The 20,799-nt window shown below is 37.4% G+C and overlaps 1 protein-coding gene across 1 annotated transcript; it reads left to right on the forward strand.

Annotated features, from left to right (window-relative positions):
- The first annotated feature begins 1,390 nt into the window (after positions 1 to 1,390).
- LOC110690858 (probable plastidic glucose transporter 1) lies at positions 1,391 to 20,696 on the forward strand. The gene is made up of 12 exons (XM_021867744.1): positions 1,391 to 1,968; positions 2,431 to 2,560; positions 2,945 to 3,145; positions 5,664 to 5,763; positions 8,917 to 9,029; positions 10,989 to 11,082; positions 11,163 to 11,319; positions 11,996 to 12,142; positions 12,417 to 12,490; positions 12,750 to 12,835; positions 19,112 to 19,226; positions 20,074 to 20,696. Exons 1-12 carry the CDS (start codon positions 1,767 to 1,769, stop codon positions 20,269 to 20,271), a joined length of 1,617 nt encoding a protein of 538 aa, XP_021723436.1. The 5' UTR covers positions 1,391 to 1,766; the 3' UTR covers positions 20,272 to 20,696.
- The last annotated feature ends 103 nt before the right edge of the window (positions 20,697 to 20,799 follow it).

The raw sequence follows: 20,799 nt of genomic DNA on the forward strand, positions 1-20,799 counted from the left end.
CATTTCCTTACCTTTTATCATCTTTCTATTAAATTTATAGTTAACTTTAGGTGACGTGGAAGTCCCAAAGAGGATACCATTCATTAATGGTAGTGAGTTGAGGGGCACAACTTAGAAACTTGAAAAAGTATGGGTACACCTTAGAAACTCGAATACCTTAGGGGTATAGCTTAGAAAAACCTAATTTTTTATTACACCATTTTTTTTAATTCTTTCATTAAACTTATACTCCCTCCGTCCCTAAATTACATTCCTCCTTTCTATTTTTGGTAAGTGTTTTTTAGTAAATTAACTCTCTTTTTCTGTTTTATACTTAATGCTTTCTCACTCATCCTTACCTAATCTCACTCATAATCCTTGTGCCAAATTACAATGAATATGATTGGTTAAAAATTTTCAATTAGGAACATGTGATTGGTCCTTTTTTTTGCAAAGGATTGATGACATGTCATGAGTAATAACTAATCTATCTTTGTGCTTCCTATTGCATTATCTAATTATTGTTATTTGTCTTATTCTTCCCTCCTTAATTCCCGTGTAAATTTCCAAAGAAGAATGTAATTTAGGAACGGAGGGAGTACTTCATCTTTCATACACATTTCATCTCTCCCCTTTAATTTAACCTTTTCTTATTCTCTCTTTAATTTTAGCCCTTCCACCTTCTATTTAAGCCTCTTTTTCGATTAAAGTTCCAAAATTTTTATTTCTTTAATCATATTTCCGATTACATATTTTACCCTATAATGATTTACTGATATTTCCTCACTTATCTCTCAATACAATTTTTTTCGATTACATATTATACCCTATAATGACTTACTGATATTTCCTCACTTATCTCTCAATACAATTTTATATGGATAACTCGTGCATTGCACGGGCCAGAAGGCTAGTTAAGAGTAATTTAGGACATTCTCTCACATCATGAATAGTGTCAAGATTCTAAATGAGAAATTGAGAATTATAAAAAAGGGGCAGAGAGAGTAGTTGATTATAACTCCAATAACTTTTAGAAAAATTTGCGAATTACCACGCAAGTTAATACCACTTTGTAAATTACTACTGCAAATTAAAAAAGTTGTGAATTACTACCGCAAAAATTTTTAAGATGTTGCGATTACTACCAAACCCCCATTAAACCCAACTATGACGTCATTATATCACTTTAACCCATGTTGACCATGGTTAAGGGCTTTAACCAGCAAAAAAAAAGGGTTAGGGATATAATGATGTCATGGTTAAGGGATTTAACCCATGTTTTACCATGGTTAAGGGTTTTAACCATGGGTTAAAGAGCTATAATGACGTCATAGTTGGGTTTAACGGGAATTTGGTAGTAATCGCAACATCTTAAAAAATTTTGCGGTAGTAATTCATAACTTTTTTAATTTGCGGTAGTAATTTACAAAGTGGTATTAACTTGCGGTAGTAATTGACAAATATTTCTAACTTTTAAAATCATCAATTGTTCAAATACCAAAAATTGTTTACTCTATAGTCTATAATTTGGGATCAAATCTTCTAATGACACCTAAAAAAACTAAAATCTCATATGTTATCTCTTTACCAAACAAGGCCTAGACGTTTCTTATTCCCGCTTCCCAATTCGCGTATATCACACTTCCCTATGAACACTTTTTAATTGAATTCTCTAATGATAGAGCTGAGCAAGTACATAGTAACACAATCAATCAAACAATTGAAAAAAAATAAATAAAAAAAAATCTCCCTCCCTTAACAGTACTACAGTAGTAGGAGTTGCTAGAATGGAGACAATAACAGCGTTTCATCCTCCCTTCAGCGGTTTACCATCGAAACCCACCTCAATTTCCACCAAAATCATGTATTTCTCTCTCCATAATTCTATGCGTTTTCGTCACTTTAAACCCCAGAAACAGTTTTCTGTTTGTGCCTCTGAAAAGCGCCAGTTTCAGGAGGAGGGTACTTCTAGTTCAACCCAATTACCAGGTTTGGGTTGATCCATTTGTAATTCTTTTAATGGTTTTTTTTTTTTTTTGTTATTATTCGCTTTGTCCGTCCCACTTTAATAGACCACATTTGATTGATATACTACTACATAGTTTTTGTTGTGTATCATGAAATTGTTGAGGACAAATATATTATTATTATGATACTAATGATCACATCCTAAAATAGAGATGTGGCATACTGAAGTGAGATAGTAAGATTTAATTCTATGTTTTTCAATGAATTTTGTTTGATGAATGAGTAAAAGGTTGAATAATCTTCAGACCCATTTGTGAAAAATGATTAGTTTTTAATTTGGTTGATGAGCACTGTTAATTCTAAATGAAGGCTGATAAATATAAACCTTAAACTCATAATTGGTGCCAGAAATGAAAGCAGTTGAATTTTTTCATTTGCTTGTGTTTGATGGATATTGTAAAATTTGATTTGAGATGTATGTAGATGGTAAAGCGGAGGAGATATTGAAAGGGAATGATGATCCTGCAAAACAGATTGATTTGGGATGGTTGCCTGCATTGCCCCATGCTTTGACAGCATCCATGGCTAATTTTCTATTTGGGTATCATATTGGGTAAGTTCTTGATGAGGAAGTATTTTGTTTTTAATGTCAACTTGTCAAGTGGCTAATTTTGTTTTAGTTCTATGAAATCCCTAAGACATGCTTACTATTAAAGTAAAGAAGGCAAGTAACAGATGTATTTATTAAAGCAATGGTCTCCTTGATCGTAATTTAAGGGTTTGAAGTAACAGGCCAGGAAGAAGAATCAAGAATGTTAACTTGTTTCTTTCATCAGATACCTTTCTCTTGAATGGCAGTAAATTGTTCCGTTGCTAGTTGATTTTCCAACATCTAATGCTTTTTTCGTGAATCTGCTTATCTTTTGTCTGCCATGATTTTGTTTGTTATGAGTTTATGATGTGAGCCTTAAGCAGTGTATGCTTTTGTTTTTTGCAGAGTCATGAATGGCCCTATAGCGTCAGTGGCACGAGAACTTGGTTTTGAGGGGAACTCTATACTAGAGGGCCTTGTAGTGAGCATATTTATTGTTGGTGCCTTCATTGGGAGTCTAATTTCAGGCACCTTGGCTGACAAATTTGGCTGTAGGCGCATACTTCAAATCGACTCTATCCCATTAATAATTGGTGCTATTTTGAGGTAATTGCTGAACAAACTTGTTTTGTTTTTATATAAAAGCATCACGTCTTTGTTATGGCGGTAGAAGTATGATTGTTATTGCAATATGACTATCGTTCTACTATGTTCCTTACATCACCAACGCATGGCTTATGTGAACATGTTTTGTTTTGTTTTTTTTTTTTTTTAGCTGGTAAATTTATAACTTTCTTTGTTTCTTTCGTTAGTCATTTTTACAATTACAATTGCAGACTAAACCAGTAGTTCTTCCTCTTTGTGTTTCTTTTGATCCTGTAAGGTTTACTTCTGAATATATGAGGGCTGCTCCCTTCATTGGTCATTGAGATGATTTGATTGTGATTATAATGATGAGTGTTGGGACTTGGGATTTGGTAAAAAGGTTTATGGTCTTGTGGTTGGTTTGTTATCTATGGGTTTGAAGAAGGGGCAATCGCAAATTTGACATAAGGTTTAGTTTAGGGATGAAGTGGATGACTTGGATCATTTCTATTTTCTTTTCTATGGTATTCTTAATTTGGGTTTTTCTTACTTGCGTCTTTTGGCAAAAGTCAAATCTCTTTTCTCTAATATTTTTTGCTCCATTTTATGCTTGATTCATGATTCAGTCTGCCTTTTAGAGTCTTATGCTACTAATGTCTCTTACCTTTTTCTTTATTTCATTTGGTGGGACTTCAAGACGCTGTTGTCATGATCTTGGATTCTTGGTTGCAATATAGTTGCCATGTCTTCTTATCACTGTTGCATTCTTTGCGTTGAATTATTATTAAATGATTATATTGATTAACATCATATTTTTGTTGTACCTTCTTCCTTATCTTGAGAGGACAACTGAATTCTTTATGATTAACTTTCTTCATTGTACTGCGACCATTAATTATTCATTCTTCTCCTTGGAAGTTTGGAAGCTGTACTTGTTTTTAAATCATTCTATGTGTTCTTCATTTTCGATTTTTGTGAGCAATAACCCACAATTTCTTGTTTGCCAGGTATAGTTTCTGGAGGAAAATGTTTTGAGGTTTTGTGAACTTGTTATTTTGAACTTACATACTTCCTCCGTTCTTTTTTTTTTTTTTTTATTGCACCATGAGGGATTTCATGCTTGCCAATGCATCTTTTTAGCTATTAATATCTTCAATTATACTTTTGTAAAAATTATAAAAAATTGATATTTGAAAAGAAGATTTCGAGACGAATCTAACTAGCTAAATCACACATGACTATATTTTTCCAAATGGATAAATCACAAATGATGGTCAAAGAAGATTAAGTGAATAGTGTAAAAGTCCTTATGGTGCAATAAAATAAAAACGGAGGAAGAATATGCTGCGCTTCAAGTTTAGTTGTCAAGAAGACTATTAATCTCAGTGAGTTGGGATTTGAAGATTACATGTGACTTCCTATGAGACAACTAGGAACCTCCGAACCTGATAGTGATAAGTGCTTTATTTGTGTTATTGGGAATATGTATATCACTCTAGCAAGATTGTGTGGTCTTGGAAGTCTATCATAAATAAAGAAGTCAAGCCAAGGCAAAGTCGCTCTGGAGGCTTGCAAACAAGGAAGAGGCGCTGTAAGAGAAGGTTAGGGGGTGTTTGGAGTGAGAAGGGTTATTGCTCATTAGTTATTTCTCTCATAAAGTAGGCATTTGGAAACCCATCTTAGGTGGGTTGCTCATTATTAAACTTTTTGTTCCTTCTAAAAATCCGAAGTAAGGATTGGATCAAGGTTTTGTTTGGCATGAGCTTTGGACTTATGGTATCCAAAACAACATTTAAAGGTTTACATTTCAGATAATTCTGGAATTGTCTCACTTATTGACTTATAGAGGCTATTATTGATTAGGCTATAGCATGGACTGGTATCCAGATTCCAGAATCATAAGTGTGTTTCTTTTTCAAGACTTCCTAATGGTTAAAAAAAAAGTTGTGTACTCATTTATATTAAGAAGTTATGGCGAGTTAATTTGGCTGGTTGACAAGGGAGGGTCCATTTCACTATTAATATTTGTAAAATTGAATTCTTGAAGAGAAATAGAATCAGTTTTGATTTTCTCCAATGATAATTGGTGGACAAAGGTTCCTCCTAGAGCATTTTTAACCTGCATGGGCATTAGTAAAGAGAAGATTCAATGGAAGATGCTGTGAAGAAAAGTTTATTTTGCAAGTTGTTGAATATAATCTCAACAGAAGAATTTTTGTTAGTAGAATACTAAACAATAGCCTTGTAGGCATGATATTGTTGGCTATAACTTTCTTTTTTCCATGGTTGAACCCTCCTTTGGTGTTTCTCATATATAGTTTAATATCTTCTTGTTGCATTCTCCCTTAATTTGATGAATCTTTTAATTTAAAATTTCAAACTTCGAATATTTGACAAGCTTAGAAGATATCTCATTTGTGTATGAATTTATTTGTTTCAATTGTTAGATTCGTATATAAGCTGCATAGCTTATAATGATTTCTAAAGCAATTTTGATTTCTTGTTTACTTATTGAGGTGTCTGCTTCATATCCTGACAGTGCACAAGCACACTCTGTTAATGAAGTACTTTTGGGAAGATTTCTTGTGGGGCTTGGTATTGGGGTGAACACAGTTCTAGTACCAATTTACATATCAGAGGTACTGCAGAATTAGTTACAATCCATTTTTTATTATGGAATATTCATCATAAAGGCCTTTTTCTTTTTCTGGTTGAATTATTCCCGTTTTTATAATGTTCCAATTGTTTTTATTTCCTCTTCTTTACAGTGTGCTGTATAGTTGACTAGCCTTATATATTTTTAAGCAAGTTATTGGTTAGTGAGAATGAACTAATGAAGTGTATTGTTAAAAAACAGATAGTACCTATCATTTTTTTACTTCTCGGGTGCGATCACATTACCACTTTCGCGGGCAATCTGGATGGAATAAAGTTGTTGCCGGCCTAATTTTTAGGCCGCGATAAGCTCAAAATTCTGTACAATGCAGTTGTTATGCAGTGATGCGGCCTAGATTTAATACATTCTCTCTGTAAACTAATACTCTATTTATATGATTTATTGATATTGCTGGGCCCTAATTGATGTTGGTGAGGTATAAGAGCTAAAGTAACTCCATACTTAGGCTAATCAATTGGATCCTTCCATTCTTGTTCACTTATCACCCTTTCTTTTCTCTGCATAGGACTCCATTGTACTATCTCAAATATACAGAGTTTCCAAAAATCCCGCTTCATTGTGCTACTGTGCTCCACTTGGCCGTTGTACCTCTTCTTGTCTTCATGAGGGTTTAAGAAAAATGGTATTAGGTGGGCCAAGGCTTTAGGTGTAGACGTGTAGTGAGGCAGCAGCCTATTTTTCGTACATCTTGGATGCTGCCTTGACGATGGGAAATTTGGGGTTGAGGATTCAGATCAACCTGCTAGGTTAGTGATTTCTATCGCCCTTTGCCCCTTTCTTTAATCTTTCCTCTATACTTATCTCTCCCACTTTTCTCAGTTCTTTTTACTTGTACAACTGTCTTTTTTTTCCTTTCAATTTGGCTTTAGATCAGACATTGTTAGCAATCTCGTCTTTCCCTGTGTGGAAGGATCAGATAGGAGGCTTGAGAGTGTAAAAATTGGGTGCTGATTGGTTGATTTGTCATGTAAGTCTTTTGCTTAAACATAAACAATTCTTGAACCAGGCATTCTTAGTTTTGGAGGCCAAATTTCACTTCAGCACAACGAAAAGAAAATAGAGATGCAAGACTGTGATACTCGTATCTTACTCCATTTTTCATGTTAGGCTATTGTTTGGAACATAATCTATTCTTGAACTAGGCAATCTTAGTATAATTTGATTCATGGTGGATCTAGTTGTTCCCTCGCTTTATACCCCTATGCCTACTCTTTTTAATTGTGTAGAGAATTGAGGACTGAGGTCTGAGAACATTTGGGTGCAAGTATATATATCACCCTGGGGGAAAGAGATCCTAGCCATTCCCTCTTGTATACTCTTTTTCCATTTTCTTGTTTCTGGTGGATGAGGACTGGTGGGTGCAATTATATTTTAACATTCAGGGGCCAATAGATGAAAGATCATTTGGTAGTGATGTACAATTTTATATGACAATAATTCACCAGAGCCGCTACTTGCTATGTGTGATTTGAGTATTGGAGTGTACCTGGCTTGGTGATTGTGCAGTAGAGCTCAGCACTACTGTTTAATGAGTTCATCACTTTGAATTTGTGAAATCTTTGTTTAGGCTCTACAAGGTTAATTGGTGTTGTGTATGAAAGTATTTTGGGTGCTGTGTGTAAAGCAGAACATATAAATGTATATTACTAATTCGAAAGTATTTTTAACTTTTCTAATCTTCAACAAATTCCTCCTCCTATAATAGGAAAATCATTATGTCAAAAAAAAAAAAGGAAAATTGGAAAAGAAAAATCCAACCTTTGCACTTTTTCCTTACAAAAATCCAACCTTTATTTTATTCCTCAAAAATCCAACCTTTATATCCCTCCTTCTCCAACAGGTGCATTTTATCTGTGACCTGATAACAGGTTAAATTTTTTTTTAATTTTTTTTATTCTCTCATTTTTCCATCTCACTCCTCTTTTTTCTCTCTCCTCTCACCTCAAACACTGAAACCACCAACCCCACATCCGCCACCACCACTCATCACCGCCGTTTCACCTCTCCTCCCCTTCCTCACTCTCACTCTCATCCTCCTTCTCTATCTCTCTCTCACTTCTTCCTCTATGGATCAACCCTCACCCTCGGCTCGTGGAATTTGGGGTAGGTTTTTTCGGGCTGTGTTTCAGGCAGATCGGGGAGGTTTTTAGGGGCTAGGTTTCAGGCAGGGAGGGTTTCGAGGTTAAGGGAATCGAAGGTGGGTGATTTGGGTGGCTGACGTGACGGAAAAGGGGGGTTTTCTGATTTTTTTTTGGCGGCTAGGCGGTTTGCGGGGTTTGGGTTTGGAGGTGGTGGCTGGGCGGTGGAGTTGGTGGCTGTGCGTTTTTGTTGGTGGCTGGGTGTGTGTGTTGGTGGCACGGGAAGGTGGTGGTGGTGCGTGTTGGGTTTTGGTGGGCTGTGCTTTGGTTCTAGAGGGCGGTGGGCGCGCAGGGGAGGGAGGGGGAGAGGGAGTGGTGGCAGGGTGGTGGTGGTGGTAAAGGGATTCTGATTTTTTTTTTTTTTTTAATTTTTCTTTTAATTATTTTTGTTTTTTTTAATAATTAAAAAAAAATTTAACCTATTAATAGCTGACACGTGGCATATAACTTAGAAAAACCGGTGACCTGTTGGAGAAGGAGGGGTATAAAGGTTGGATTTTTGAGGAATAAAATGAAGGTTGGACTTTCGTAAGGAAAAAGTGCAAAGGTTGGATTTTTCTTTTCCATTTTTTCAAAAAAAAAAAAAATCTTCAACAAGTTCATAGGCCGGACTACATGACTGGGATTAGGGCTGTCTTTCTCCCCTCTTTGGATAGGCTAAGATTAGGATTATGTATTATGTTCAGTTGGCCACTTAGCCTGACCTATCTGTTATAAACTCTAGCTGGTTTTTCCTTATATGATTTTGATTATCATTAACCACATATGTACTTTGACTTTTATTACTGTTATTCAGTATAATTTTTATTGTCAGTATTGTTCAGAAGTATTCTTTGAAATTAAGCACTCAAATGCTACAGTGATAAAATAAATTGTACAGAACATAGCATAGAATCCATACTTAATTGTGAAAACAGAGTGGTTTCTCCACAATTATCTTTACTGGTATTTATCAATTTACTATTGTTATTGTGTAGGTTGCACCGACAAAATACAGGGGATCTTTGGGATCATTGTGCCAGATAGGTACTTGTATTGGGATCATAGCCTCTTTGTTAATTGCGATTCCAGCAGAAAATGATCCACATTGGTAAGTTCTAATAAAAAATGGTATCCATTATCTACTGAAGAAATGTGTTTTGTTAGACAGATAACTGAGATAATACTCACCCTTACTTATTGTTGCAGTAATTTCATAATTTTTTGATGGGAATTTCTTATTTTATTGTTATAGTACTCCACTACGAACAATTTATGTTTAGAATCCCTCCAGGTTAGGATCTTGCTTTTGCTATGAGGCATCATGCAGGATAATATGATATTATTATGTTAGTTATAAAAATGCTCTCCTTGCACTTGATAGAGGGGCATGGAGGGAGAGAATCTTGGTTGATGTGATCAACCCCATCATGGGGGTATAGCTTTTTTTGTACCATTGTCATCCTGTAACATTACACGAATGTAATATTTGCTCTGTTTTTAATTGTTTGTTTTATGTTATAGCACGCTGCACATTACACATAGGAGGTAGGAACCCTTTCAACTGAAAAGCATTGTGACTTGATTAAGATACCTGTCTTCTTATTCCACTATAGTTGGAATACCACATCAAATATATCATTGTTTCACTAATACTTCACACACACACACACACACGCACACACACACATTCACATACATGTTACATGTATAAGCATGTGTGTTTGTATACATCTACATATATGCTGATATGCATATTTATTTTGTTTTTGGGTTTCAGTGGTTTATACTTGAGAATTAATGTGTAGGGTTTGTGACTGACTGGAGCTTATAATTTTTGCTTAAGACACTATATTATCCTAAATTACAATTCTTTCCATTATGTGAATTGATGAACCATAATTTTTGTGATCAACTGCGGTATGGTGGTGTTCAAACTGGGTGGATGGACGGCAAGGTTTAGCTTTGTGAAAGAAAAAATAAAATGAAATATTGCAAGCAAAGCTGGAGTTAATTCGAGGTTTTAGGGATGTAAAAGTTTAAATTGGAGGACACTTGAAGACGTTGAAAAGTTTTGAGCGATAAGCATCCTAATCAAATGAGCTTTAAAGCAGAAAAAGTTTTATTAGTTTGATTGGAATTTGGAAGGGTCATATTTTAATGAAGAGCCAAATTCGTTGAATAGGCTGTAGGTGACATGGGCCAATGGAGGTGTTACTGTACTAGTTATTTGGAGTTAAATCTGTATATAGTTTGAAGTTGTTTTTTGATGGAGTGCGTGAGACAGCTGCTTGTGTCAAGGGTAGTTAACTTTTTTTGTCGAAGGGAACAGAACAAATGTTCTTCTTTAAGTCTCATGTAAAGGTGGAGTTGTGCTGGATTCCTAGGTGCTCTGGGTAACTTCTATGTTGATGTTACTGCATGATTTCTAGCTCAGGTAAGATATCTGGACATTGTATCATATATCTCATTATGATGTTATTTTTCATAGACCAGCAATTCCCAAATATGAATCTCGCCCTTGAAAGAGTTAGAGCCTTAGACGTCACTATTACCCCATATCCTTTACCGGCAGCATCATAAGACTGTCAAAGATTCATATTCATTTTACACAATGGGGAGGTTTTAATTTTATTTTTTTTGATCAAGAGTGTCTCTTGACACCCACCCTCCCCACAAATACTGCCTAATAGCAGGAATATTGGTTGAAAGACTTGGAACAATAATATACGAAGTATTTACTAAGATAGCAGTAGACATAATAGGTGTTAGCAGTAATTTTCAATATTTTTAGCCTCCCCCCCCCTCCCCCCCAACACACACACACCCTCCCTTAGAAAGTGCTTAAGTAGATTGATAGATATGCTGCACTGGCAATGAGGTAGGATGAGCTGTTGCAACTTATTTGCATGTAGCTTTTTCTTGATGATATGTACTATTAATCAACCTGGCATGAGGTGAAAGATATTCTATCTTATGCTATTTTGAAAATGGTTTCACATACTTGATTTACGTGCCAGCCCTCTGATTTCTGAATCTTTATTTCATTAACCCTACAATTTGTTTCTAGGTGGAGGACATTGCTATACATTGCGAGCACCCCTGGATTTCTTCTTATGATTGGTATGCAGTTTGCAGTGGACAGCCCTCGATGGCTATGTAAAGTATGTCTTCTACATATAGAATTTTTTTTTTTCTTGGTTGTCTTATCCATTTTGATCCTGTGACTGCAATGTGTATGCAGACAGGGAGACTTGACGATGCTAAATCTATTCTTTGTAACCTTTTGGGCCCTTCAGAAGTTGATACTGCTATAGAAGAGTTTCAGTTAGTATTTAATGGAACTGACGGAGATACCGACTCGAACTGGTTGGAACTCTTCAAGGAGCCAAACTATAAAGGTTGTATTAGTATTAATTTGCATGTTTGGGCTTCTGCTAAAGTTAGATGCTCTTGTATTTTTAATATATGTGTGAAGTAGCTTAGCTACTTTCAATCTCTTACAAAGTAGCTACCACATCGTACAATCTCACTATACCAAGGCCTCTAATAAAACTTCGACCTATTAACACTTGTAATCATAAGGAGAGATGTAACCATTAACTTAAGCTTCTTTTGCTGTGCTGGCTCTTTCATATCCTTCAACACAATAAGGACCAAGTGATGATCTATGAGTTTGAGTCCTATGCTCCTAGAGCCCTTTAACAGTGGGTAATGGAGCACCGGTATTTTTAGACCCAAGTATTTTCATGAGAGGGAGTTGTGGGGATGAAACCATAGGCTACACCTCCCACCAGCTTTAGATTTTTGTGTTTGTTACTTCATTGATTAACTCTGGGGCTCTGGGCAGGGTAGGGGGTCCTTGCTTTATCATGCAATTAAAATTCAAAGTAGCCTTTTAAAAAATTATTAATGTACATACTAAGTAGAATTTTGCTATTAGCATTATATATGAATGGGAAGTTAATAATTGTTCCCGCACTCTATGCTCTCAACTTCTTTTCTCTTGGTTTGGAAGAGGATATGATGATGTTTATTATTAGCAAAAGTCTGATGCATTATTTTTAATTATTGCAGTGGCACTTGTAGGAGGTTCTCTTTTTCTACTGCAACAATTTGCAGGGATAAATGGTGTTCTTTATTTTTCATCTCTGACCTTTCAAGAGGTTGGGATTACAAGTGCTGCTTTAGCAAGTCTGTATGTCGGGCTCACCAACTTTGCAGGTGCAGTAACACTATATGTGCCTCTTTGCTTCGATGCATTTTTAGTTATATAATATAAAGTAGTTTATATTCTCAACTTGCCCATCTATTCTCAACAGTCTAATTCCTTGTTACCATCTTAGCAAGGTCAAATTTTAGGCTGAAAAGGATTTGGTTATCCTTGTATTCTGTGCACAGTAGAGTTTTTAATTATAGGATATCATCAATCAGTTTACCTATAACAATTAATTTTTATAACTTGATCACTGAGAGCCACTCTTTATGTGAACTTTAGGGGCTCTTTCTGCATTGTACTTGATTGATAAGCAAGGAAGGAGAAGACTTCTCATTGGAAGTTATTTGGGAATGGTGAGTTTTTTTTTAATGGAAATGGGTGCCCACAGGGAGAGAGTAAATTACACTGCTATGTCAGACTTTGCAGGATCAAGGAGGATTGTGTGGAGAAATATGAAGGAAACACAGAATTACTCTCTACAAAACTTTTTACTACATTCGGGAAAAAGAAAGGGGGGGGGGATTGGAATGTGGAAAGGATAATGAAATTATTTTATCAGCTTGTCATACCTTTATGAGTTTCTAGATAATGTAACCTTACTAAATTTTGCAGGCTGTGTCGATGTTTCTTGCAGCATATGCCATCAGCTTCCCAGATGAAGATGTCAGTCACAACTTATCAATACTGGGTACATTAGGGTATGCTTTTTGTTAACTCAAATTTGCGACTTTCTTTTGTTGAGGATTGATGGCGTCTGCCAATCTGTTCCAAGCCTATAATCTTCTTAATTGTGCTTGAACCTTCACGACCGTAAGAGTGGGTCGGGTCAACTCGGGTTTGGTCTATTCAGATTAATTCCATAACCTTTGCGGGTCGGGTTTGGGTTGGGTCATGTTGGAGTCTGGTCACGTCGGGTCATACTTATCGGGTTTGGGTCGGGTTACATTCGTGGGGTTTCCTTAGGCGTGGGGTCCCTCTATAAGCGTGGGGTTTCCTTGGGCGTTGGCCCCGCCCCTATATAAGCGTGGTGTCCCTCGGGCATGGGGTCCTCCCTAAGGCGTGGGGCTTATTAGTTGGGCGTGGGGTTGGTCCTAGGGCATGGGGTTGGTTTGTTTAGGGTTTCTCCTTGGTCGTGGGGTTCTTCCTTGTGCGTGGGGTTTCAAGATGGGCGTGGGGTTTCTTCCTTGGGAGTGGGGTTCTTCCTTGGTCGTGGGGTCCCTCTTTAAGCGTGGGTTTTGAGCTTATGCGTGGGGTTTCAGAATGGGCATAGGGTTGATACATTAGGCGTGGGGTATCAAGATGGGCGTGGGGTTATTCCTTGGGCGTGGGGTCCCTCTTAGGCGTGGGGTTCTTCCTTGGGCGTGGGGTCCTTTCTTTAGGCTTGGGATTTGAGTAACGGCGTGGGGTTTCTTCCTAGGGCGTGGGGTATGAGATTAGGCGTGGGGTTGGAGTTTGGGCGTGGGGTTTCATCTTGGGCGTAGGGTTTCATCTTGGGTGTGGAGTTTGAGCTTGGGCGTGGAGTTTGAGCTTGGGCGTGGGGTTTGACCTCGGGCGTGGAGTTTCTTCATTGGGCGTGGGGTTTCTTTCTAGGGCGTGAGGTTCTTCATTGGGCGTGGGGTTTAAGTTTTGGGCGTAGGGTTGATACAGTAGGCGTGGGGTTTCTCCTAGGGCGTGGGGTTTCATGATGGGCGTGGGGTTCTTCCTTGGGCGTAGGGTTTGAGCTTCGGCGTGGGGTTTCTCCTAGGGCATGGGGTTTCATGATGGGCGTGGGGTTTCTCCTAGGGCGTTGGGTTTCTTCCTTGGGCGTGGGCAAGGGGCCGTGTGGCGCATGCGTCGCCTGGTTGAAAAGCCAGTGGCGCGAAACTACCGTGTGCTGGATTATGACTGAACGCCTCTAAGTCAAAATCCGGGCCAGAAGCGACGCGTGCGCCCATCGCCCGATGCCGTCCTACAGTAGGGGTTTCGGCACATGTCGTAGGCTAAGCTCGCGCGGTGGATACTGAGATTCAGCCCTATGTCACTTCGATTCGTCCTTCCCCCACCCTATTCCCTAAAAACACATATATTTTAGAAAACGAAGTTAGCGATGCATCTCGTATGCTAAAAAAGGCTAAGTACGGGATTAAGAGGTGTCATAAAGCCTAAGTGTTGGGATGTTGGATGGTACAAGTGGGCAAGGGGCCGTGTGGCATGTGCATAAGACATGTGCACCCAAGGACAAGGCATACCGGGTTTCGAGCACTATTTACGACTCCTAAGGCCCTTAAGACATGAAGTTTAAGGATGAATTAGATGGTTCCGGACACTGTTTATGACTCTCAAGGGCCTTTGGGAACCAAGGAAGTACTTAGATGCATAATCTCGCTGGGTGAAAAAATGATATACGGAAGCCAAATATGAAGGCTATAAAACACGAAATCGGAACAAATTAGGATGTGTCGGGACCTGGTGTGGGAATTTCACGGAACATTACGGAATGCATCCCGGGGACATAATAATATTGTTTCGACCCATATATGACCATTATTCGACTACGTACAAGCCTCGTGAAAGCTTATAGCCAATACAGGAGTGTACGAAAACGTGTAAATTGATCGTGTTAAGGCAAATTGGATTTTTCCACCCACCCAATTGGATTCCCGGAGGGTATTAGGGACCATTATAAACATCTCGGTAATTTTCATTTTCAGGGGAAAAAATGTAAAAAATTTCCAAAATTGAAAGCTATTATCCACGATTTTTAAGGAATTTTTGGGGTTACGGGGCCCGGTTTCAAAAAGTGTTGAGAACCTAGGGGATACATCTTAGGGTCATATAATGCCGTTTAGAACCATATATAACCATTAAATGATGTCATAAATGTCCGTGGTAGGCTTGAGTTCACAAAATCGGTGCAAGTTGCGAATTAATAAATTGACCGTTTTAAGGCAAATTGGATGGTTCCACCCACTCAATTGGAATCCCGGAGGGTATTAGAGACCATGGTAAACAACTCGGCAATTTTTATTTCCGGGCAAAAAAAGGTCAAAAAAAATTCCAAAATTGAAGGCTATTTTATCCACGCTTTTTGAGGAAATTTTGAGGTTAAGGGGCCCGGTGGCAAAAAGTATTAAGACCCTAGGGGATACATCTTAGGGTCATATAATGCCGTTTGAAACCATATATGACCATTATATGATGTCTTAAATGTCCGTGGTAAGCTTGTGTTCACAAAATCGGTGAGAGTTGCAAATTGGTAAATTGACCGTTTTAAGGCAAATTGGATGGTTCCACCCACTTAATTGGACTACTAGAGGATATTAGGGACCATAGTAAACATCTCGGCAATTTTTATTTCTGGGCGAAAATAGGTCAAAAAATTCCAAAATTGAAGGCTATTATCCACGTTTTTTGAGGAATATTTGAGGTTATTAGGGCCGGTGGCGAAAAATGTTGAGACCCTAGGGGATACATTTTAGGGTCATATAATGCTGTTTGGAACCATATATGACCATTAAATGATGTCATAAATGTCCGAGGAAGGCTTGAGTTCACAAAATCGATGCAAGTTGCGAATTGGTAAATTGACCGTTTTAAGGCAAATTGGATGGTTCCACCCACCTAATTGGACTCCCGGAGGGTATTAGGGACCATGGTTAACATCTCGGAAAATTTTATTTCTAGGCAAAAAAAGGTCAAAAAATTCCAAAATTGAAGGCTATATAATCCACGCTTTTTTTAGGAATTTTTAAGGTTACGGGGCCCGGTGGCGAAAAATCTTGAGACTCCAGGGAATACATCTTAGAGTCATATAATGCAGTTTGGAACCATATATAACCATTAATTGATGTCATAAATATCCGTAGTAGGCTTAAGTTCACAAAATCGGTGCAAGTTGCGAATTGGTAAATTGACTGTTTTAAGGCAAATTGGATGGTTCCACCCACCTAATTGGACTCCCGGAGGGTATTAGGGACCATGGTAAACATCTCAGTTATTTTTGATTCCGGGCGAAAAAAGTCAAAAAAATTCAAAATTGAAGGCTATTATCCACATTTTTTGTGGAATTTTTGACGTTACGGGCCCTGTGGCGAAATCTTTTAAGACCCTATGGGATACATCATTGGCTCATGTAATGCCGTTTTGAACTATATTTGACCATTTAATGATGTCATAAATGTCCGTGGTAGGCTTGAGTTCACAAAATCGGTGCAAGTTGCGAATTGGTAAATTGACCGTTTTAAGGCAATTGGATGGTTCCACCCACCTAATTGGACTCCCGGAGGGTATTAGGGATCATGGTAAACATCTCGGAAATTTTTATTTCAGGGCAAAAAAAGGTCAAAAAATTCCAAAATTGAAGGCTATTATCCACGTTTTTTGAGGAATTTTTGAGTTTACGGGGCCCGGTGGCGAAAAGTGATGAGACTTTAGGGAATACATCTTAGGGTCATATAATGTCGTTTGAAACCATATATGACCATTTAATAATGTCATAAATGTCCATGGTAGGCTTGAGTTCACAAAATCGGTGCAAGTTGCGAATTGGTAAATTGACTGTTTTAAGGCAAATTGGATGGTTCCACCTACCTAATTGGACTCCCGGAGGGTATTAGGGACCATGGTAAACAGCTCGGCAATTTTTTATTCCGGGCGAAAAAAGTCAAAAAATTTCAAAATTGAAGGCTATTATCCACGTTTTTTTTGGAAATTTTGACGTTACGGGACCTGGTGGCGAAAAGTTTCGAGACCCTAGGGGATACATCATTAGGTCATATAATGCCGTTTGGAACCATATATGACCATTAATTGATGTCATAAATATCCGCGGTAGTCTTGAGTTCACAAAATCAGTGTAAGTTGCGAATTGGTAAATTGACCGTTTTAAGGCAATTGGATGGTTCCACTCACCTAATTGGACTCCCTGAGGGTATTAGGGACCATGGTAAACATCTTAGTTATTTTTAATTCCGGAAGAAAAAAGTCAAAAAATTCAAAAATTGAAGGCAATTATCCACATTTTTTTGTGGAATTTTTGACGTTACAGTCCCCGTGGCGAAAAGTTTTAAGATCCTATGGGGTACATCATTGGCTCATGTAATGCCGTTTGGAAATATATATGACCATTAAATGATGTCATAAATATCCGTGATAGGATTGAGTTTACAAAATTGGTGCAAGTTGCGAATTGGTAAACTGACCGTTTTAAGGCAAATTGAATGGTTCCACCCACCCAATTGGAGTCCCAGAGGGTATTAGGGACCATGGTAAACATCTCGGAAATTTTTTTTTCCGGGCAAAAAAAGTTCAAAAAATTCCAAAATTGAAGGTTATTATCCACGTTTTTTGAGGAATTTTTGAAGTTACAGGGCCCGTTGGTGAAAAGTGTTGAGACCTTAGGGTATCCATCTTAGGGTCATATAATGCCGTTTGAAACCATATATGACCATTATATAATGTCTTAAATGTCCATGGTAGGTTTGAGTTCACAAAATCGGTGCAAGTTGCGAATTGGTAAATTGATCGTTTAAGGCCAACTGGGTGGTTAGACCCACCTAATTGGACTCTCGGAGGGTATTAGGGACCATGGTAAACAGCTCGGCAATTTTTTATTCCGGGCGAAAAAAGTAAAAAAATTCCAAAACTGAAGGCTATTATCCACGTTTTTTTTTGGAAATTTTGACGTTACGGGACCTGGTGGCGAAAAGTTTTGAGACCCTAGGGGATATATCATTAGGTCATATAATGCCGTTTGGAACCATATATGACCATTAATTGATGTCATAAATATCCGCGGTAGTCTTGAGTTCACAAAATCAGTGTAAGTTGCGAATTGGTAAATTGACTGTTTTAAGGCAAATTGGATGGTTCCACCCACCTAATTGGATCCCGGAGGGTATTAGGGACCATGGTAAACATCTCGGCAATTTTTTATTCATGCGAATACTTAAGTCTATTCAGTCATTGGTTTATGGAAAGACTAAGTTTATCCCAATTTTGTTGTAAATTATCTTGAAAATAGTTTAGTGAATTGGGATGGGGCAACTGTGTGCCCCGAAAATTGTACTGTTATCTGAAATTGCTGCTTTGAACGCTGGGCTAGGCTGGTTCTACCGTAAGATAGTACATGGCCCAGCATGAATTGGGTATCTGGGTTAGACTGACTCATTGATGTGGTTATGAATAAAAAAACAAAAAAATCTTGCTTGGTGGTACTTGGTAGAGATGCACTAGACATGTAGTCATTCACGGATGGTTTCCCATTTATAAAATACCTGTGTATTCATTACCATTCTTTAATATCTAACCTGACACCAAACAAGTTCTAGGGTTTATGGGATGCATTTGAGCATTTTTTGTATCAAAGCACCTTAGTGTTTAACTGATATTGTGACTCCTTTTCTGCTCTTTATGTTATGTGTCTTCAACACTAAACTAGACTTAGTTTTCTAGAGGAAGCAAAAGAGCGGTTGCTTTTTGTTTGCAAGCTTGTAGGCTTAGTGGGCATATAATTCGAGTATTTGGCTAGGGACTCTGAGATGTTGAATACCTTTCAATTCTGCATGGAATTTGAGTCTCATAAACTTCTATCTTATAAGTGCTATACTTATCACGAGCACTAGATCAACCATTCATTTGAATGTCATATACTTTTTCTTCAGTTTTTTAATTCCTTTAGTAGAGAGAAAGGTGTATCAGACTATCAGCTAGTGATTGAGAGGCCCCAATTATTTTCTGAATGAGACTCTTGGATAGCTGCTGAGCTTTGGTGCTGATTAATTAACCTCGGGAGCTGCAATTAATGAAGCTTGTTGTATGTTACTTATTTTATATGGAGCTTCTAGGTGTTTGTCAGTTTCCCCATTAAGCAATTTTAGCTTGATTCGTTAGTTTTATCCTATATTGTTGGTAATCCAATGTCCCCCACCTCCTAAAATTTCATTTTACATACCTTCCATAAGAAAATATACTAAATGTGCTCTTCTCTATTTTAGGTACATGTACTCCTTTGCGATTGGAGCTGGCCCAGTGACTGGCATTATTATTCCAGAGCTCAGCGGCAGTAGGATGCGAGGAAAAATTATGAGTTTCAGTTTCTCTGTCCACTGGGTATGTCTGAATTTATTTTTAACATGGAAACGGTTTTTAAAAAGCACTGTGAATTTATTTATTTTTATGTTTTTTTGACATGATAGGAAGTGGAAAAAAGTGGTAATTCCAAGAGTATCATTATTTTTGTGATCTCAAGTATATTTATTAGGGTGGAGTTTGAAGTATGAATATAACTTGATATGCCTTCTCTTTTAATGCTATGTTTTGATACTTAGTATCAACTACAGGTCTCAAGTTAAATTCCTCATGCTCATTAAAATAATTGTCATATTTTCCCCAAGTTCTCTCAGGAGTTTTTATTTATTTATTTATTTTTTTTTTTATTGGTGTACATATCATCTTTACAGCTGATGAGATGATTTGATGAGTCTTGTGGGACACATTTCCTCTAATCCAGCACCTGTTATTTGTTTGTACGGACATCAAAAAGCAATAGCTTCTGCTTCCTTTTGTACTGAATAGGAAGAGTACATGTTTTGGCCATTTCATTTTGGTTTATTGGAAAACTGGTTTAGGTACTTATTTGCTGTGCTAAGCGTGCTACGTATTCTGGATTCAAACAGTTTTTGTGGTCCTCGGCAGTGTGAACAAGAAAATGATTGGTGGAAGTTGTTCTATATCTTTATTTCCTGTATCCTGTATGCCTGAACATTCTTTCCATTCTTTACCATCAGGTTTCTTTCCATTTCCAGATGAAAATGTCAAATGAAATTCATAGTTCCCTAGTTGGATATTAAAAAAAAAAAACCCTCTTTTTTGTTTGTATTTGGAAAGTGTGCGTCACCTTTATAGATTTTTTTTTTGACAATTTCATTATTGTATCTGCGCATTTGCTGTTTATCAGGTCTGCAACTTCTTGGTGGGTCTATTTTTTCTTGAATTACAAAGGATCTTTGGTGTTGCTCCAATCTACACAAGTTTTGGTGGAGTTTCCTTGTTATCTGCAATGTTTTGTTATACCTTCATAATAGAAACAAAAGGCCGGTCACTTGAGGAGATTGAGATGTCACTTCGGTCTAAGCTCCCAGGACATGACAATTGATTGCTGATATATGCATAAGAGCTTGTTTGAGATCTGCAAATTTCATCAGATTGCTAGAAATGCGTCATCACCAACTAGCTTTGCCAAAGAGGGTGGAGATGAGTCGCCATGATTAGCAAGGAGATTCTGGTTCCCACTATCAACATTTTGGATATCTATTCGTTTATCTGCAATAGTCAGTAACTTCTGTTCTGAAAGCAATTTCAGTACCAAGTTTGGTTATAGATTTAAAGAAAGGAAAATCATTCTGTATATCTCGTGTAAATATACATGTATTTTGCAAATTTCATGTTTGATTCTACATTCCAAAAATAATGTAAGCGTTTTTAGTTCAGCTGCATAGTAGTATTAGATAATTTTTTCTGACACTATGGATCTGTTTTGTGCAAGCCAATATATGATTCCAAATTTCCAACATATATCAGAGAGTCTCAATCTACCCATGGTTAATTAAAGCGAGCTAATCTAAGACATGAGCAAGCAAATTTGCCTTGGATTTTGTTGTGGGTGATCTACCCTGAATTTCTT

This window comes from Chenopodium quinoa, unplaced genomic scaffold (assembly GCF_001683475.1).
Source record: "Chenopodium quinoa cultivar QQ74 unplaced genomic scaffold, ASM168347v1, whole genome shotgun sequence".
Lineage (NCBI taxonomy): Eukaryota > Viridiplantae > Streptophyta > Magnoliopsida > Caryophyllales > Amaranthaceae > Chenopodium > Chenopodium quinoa.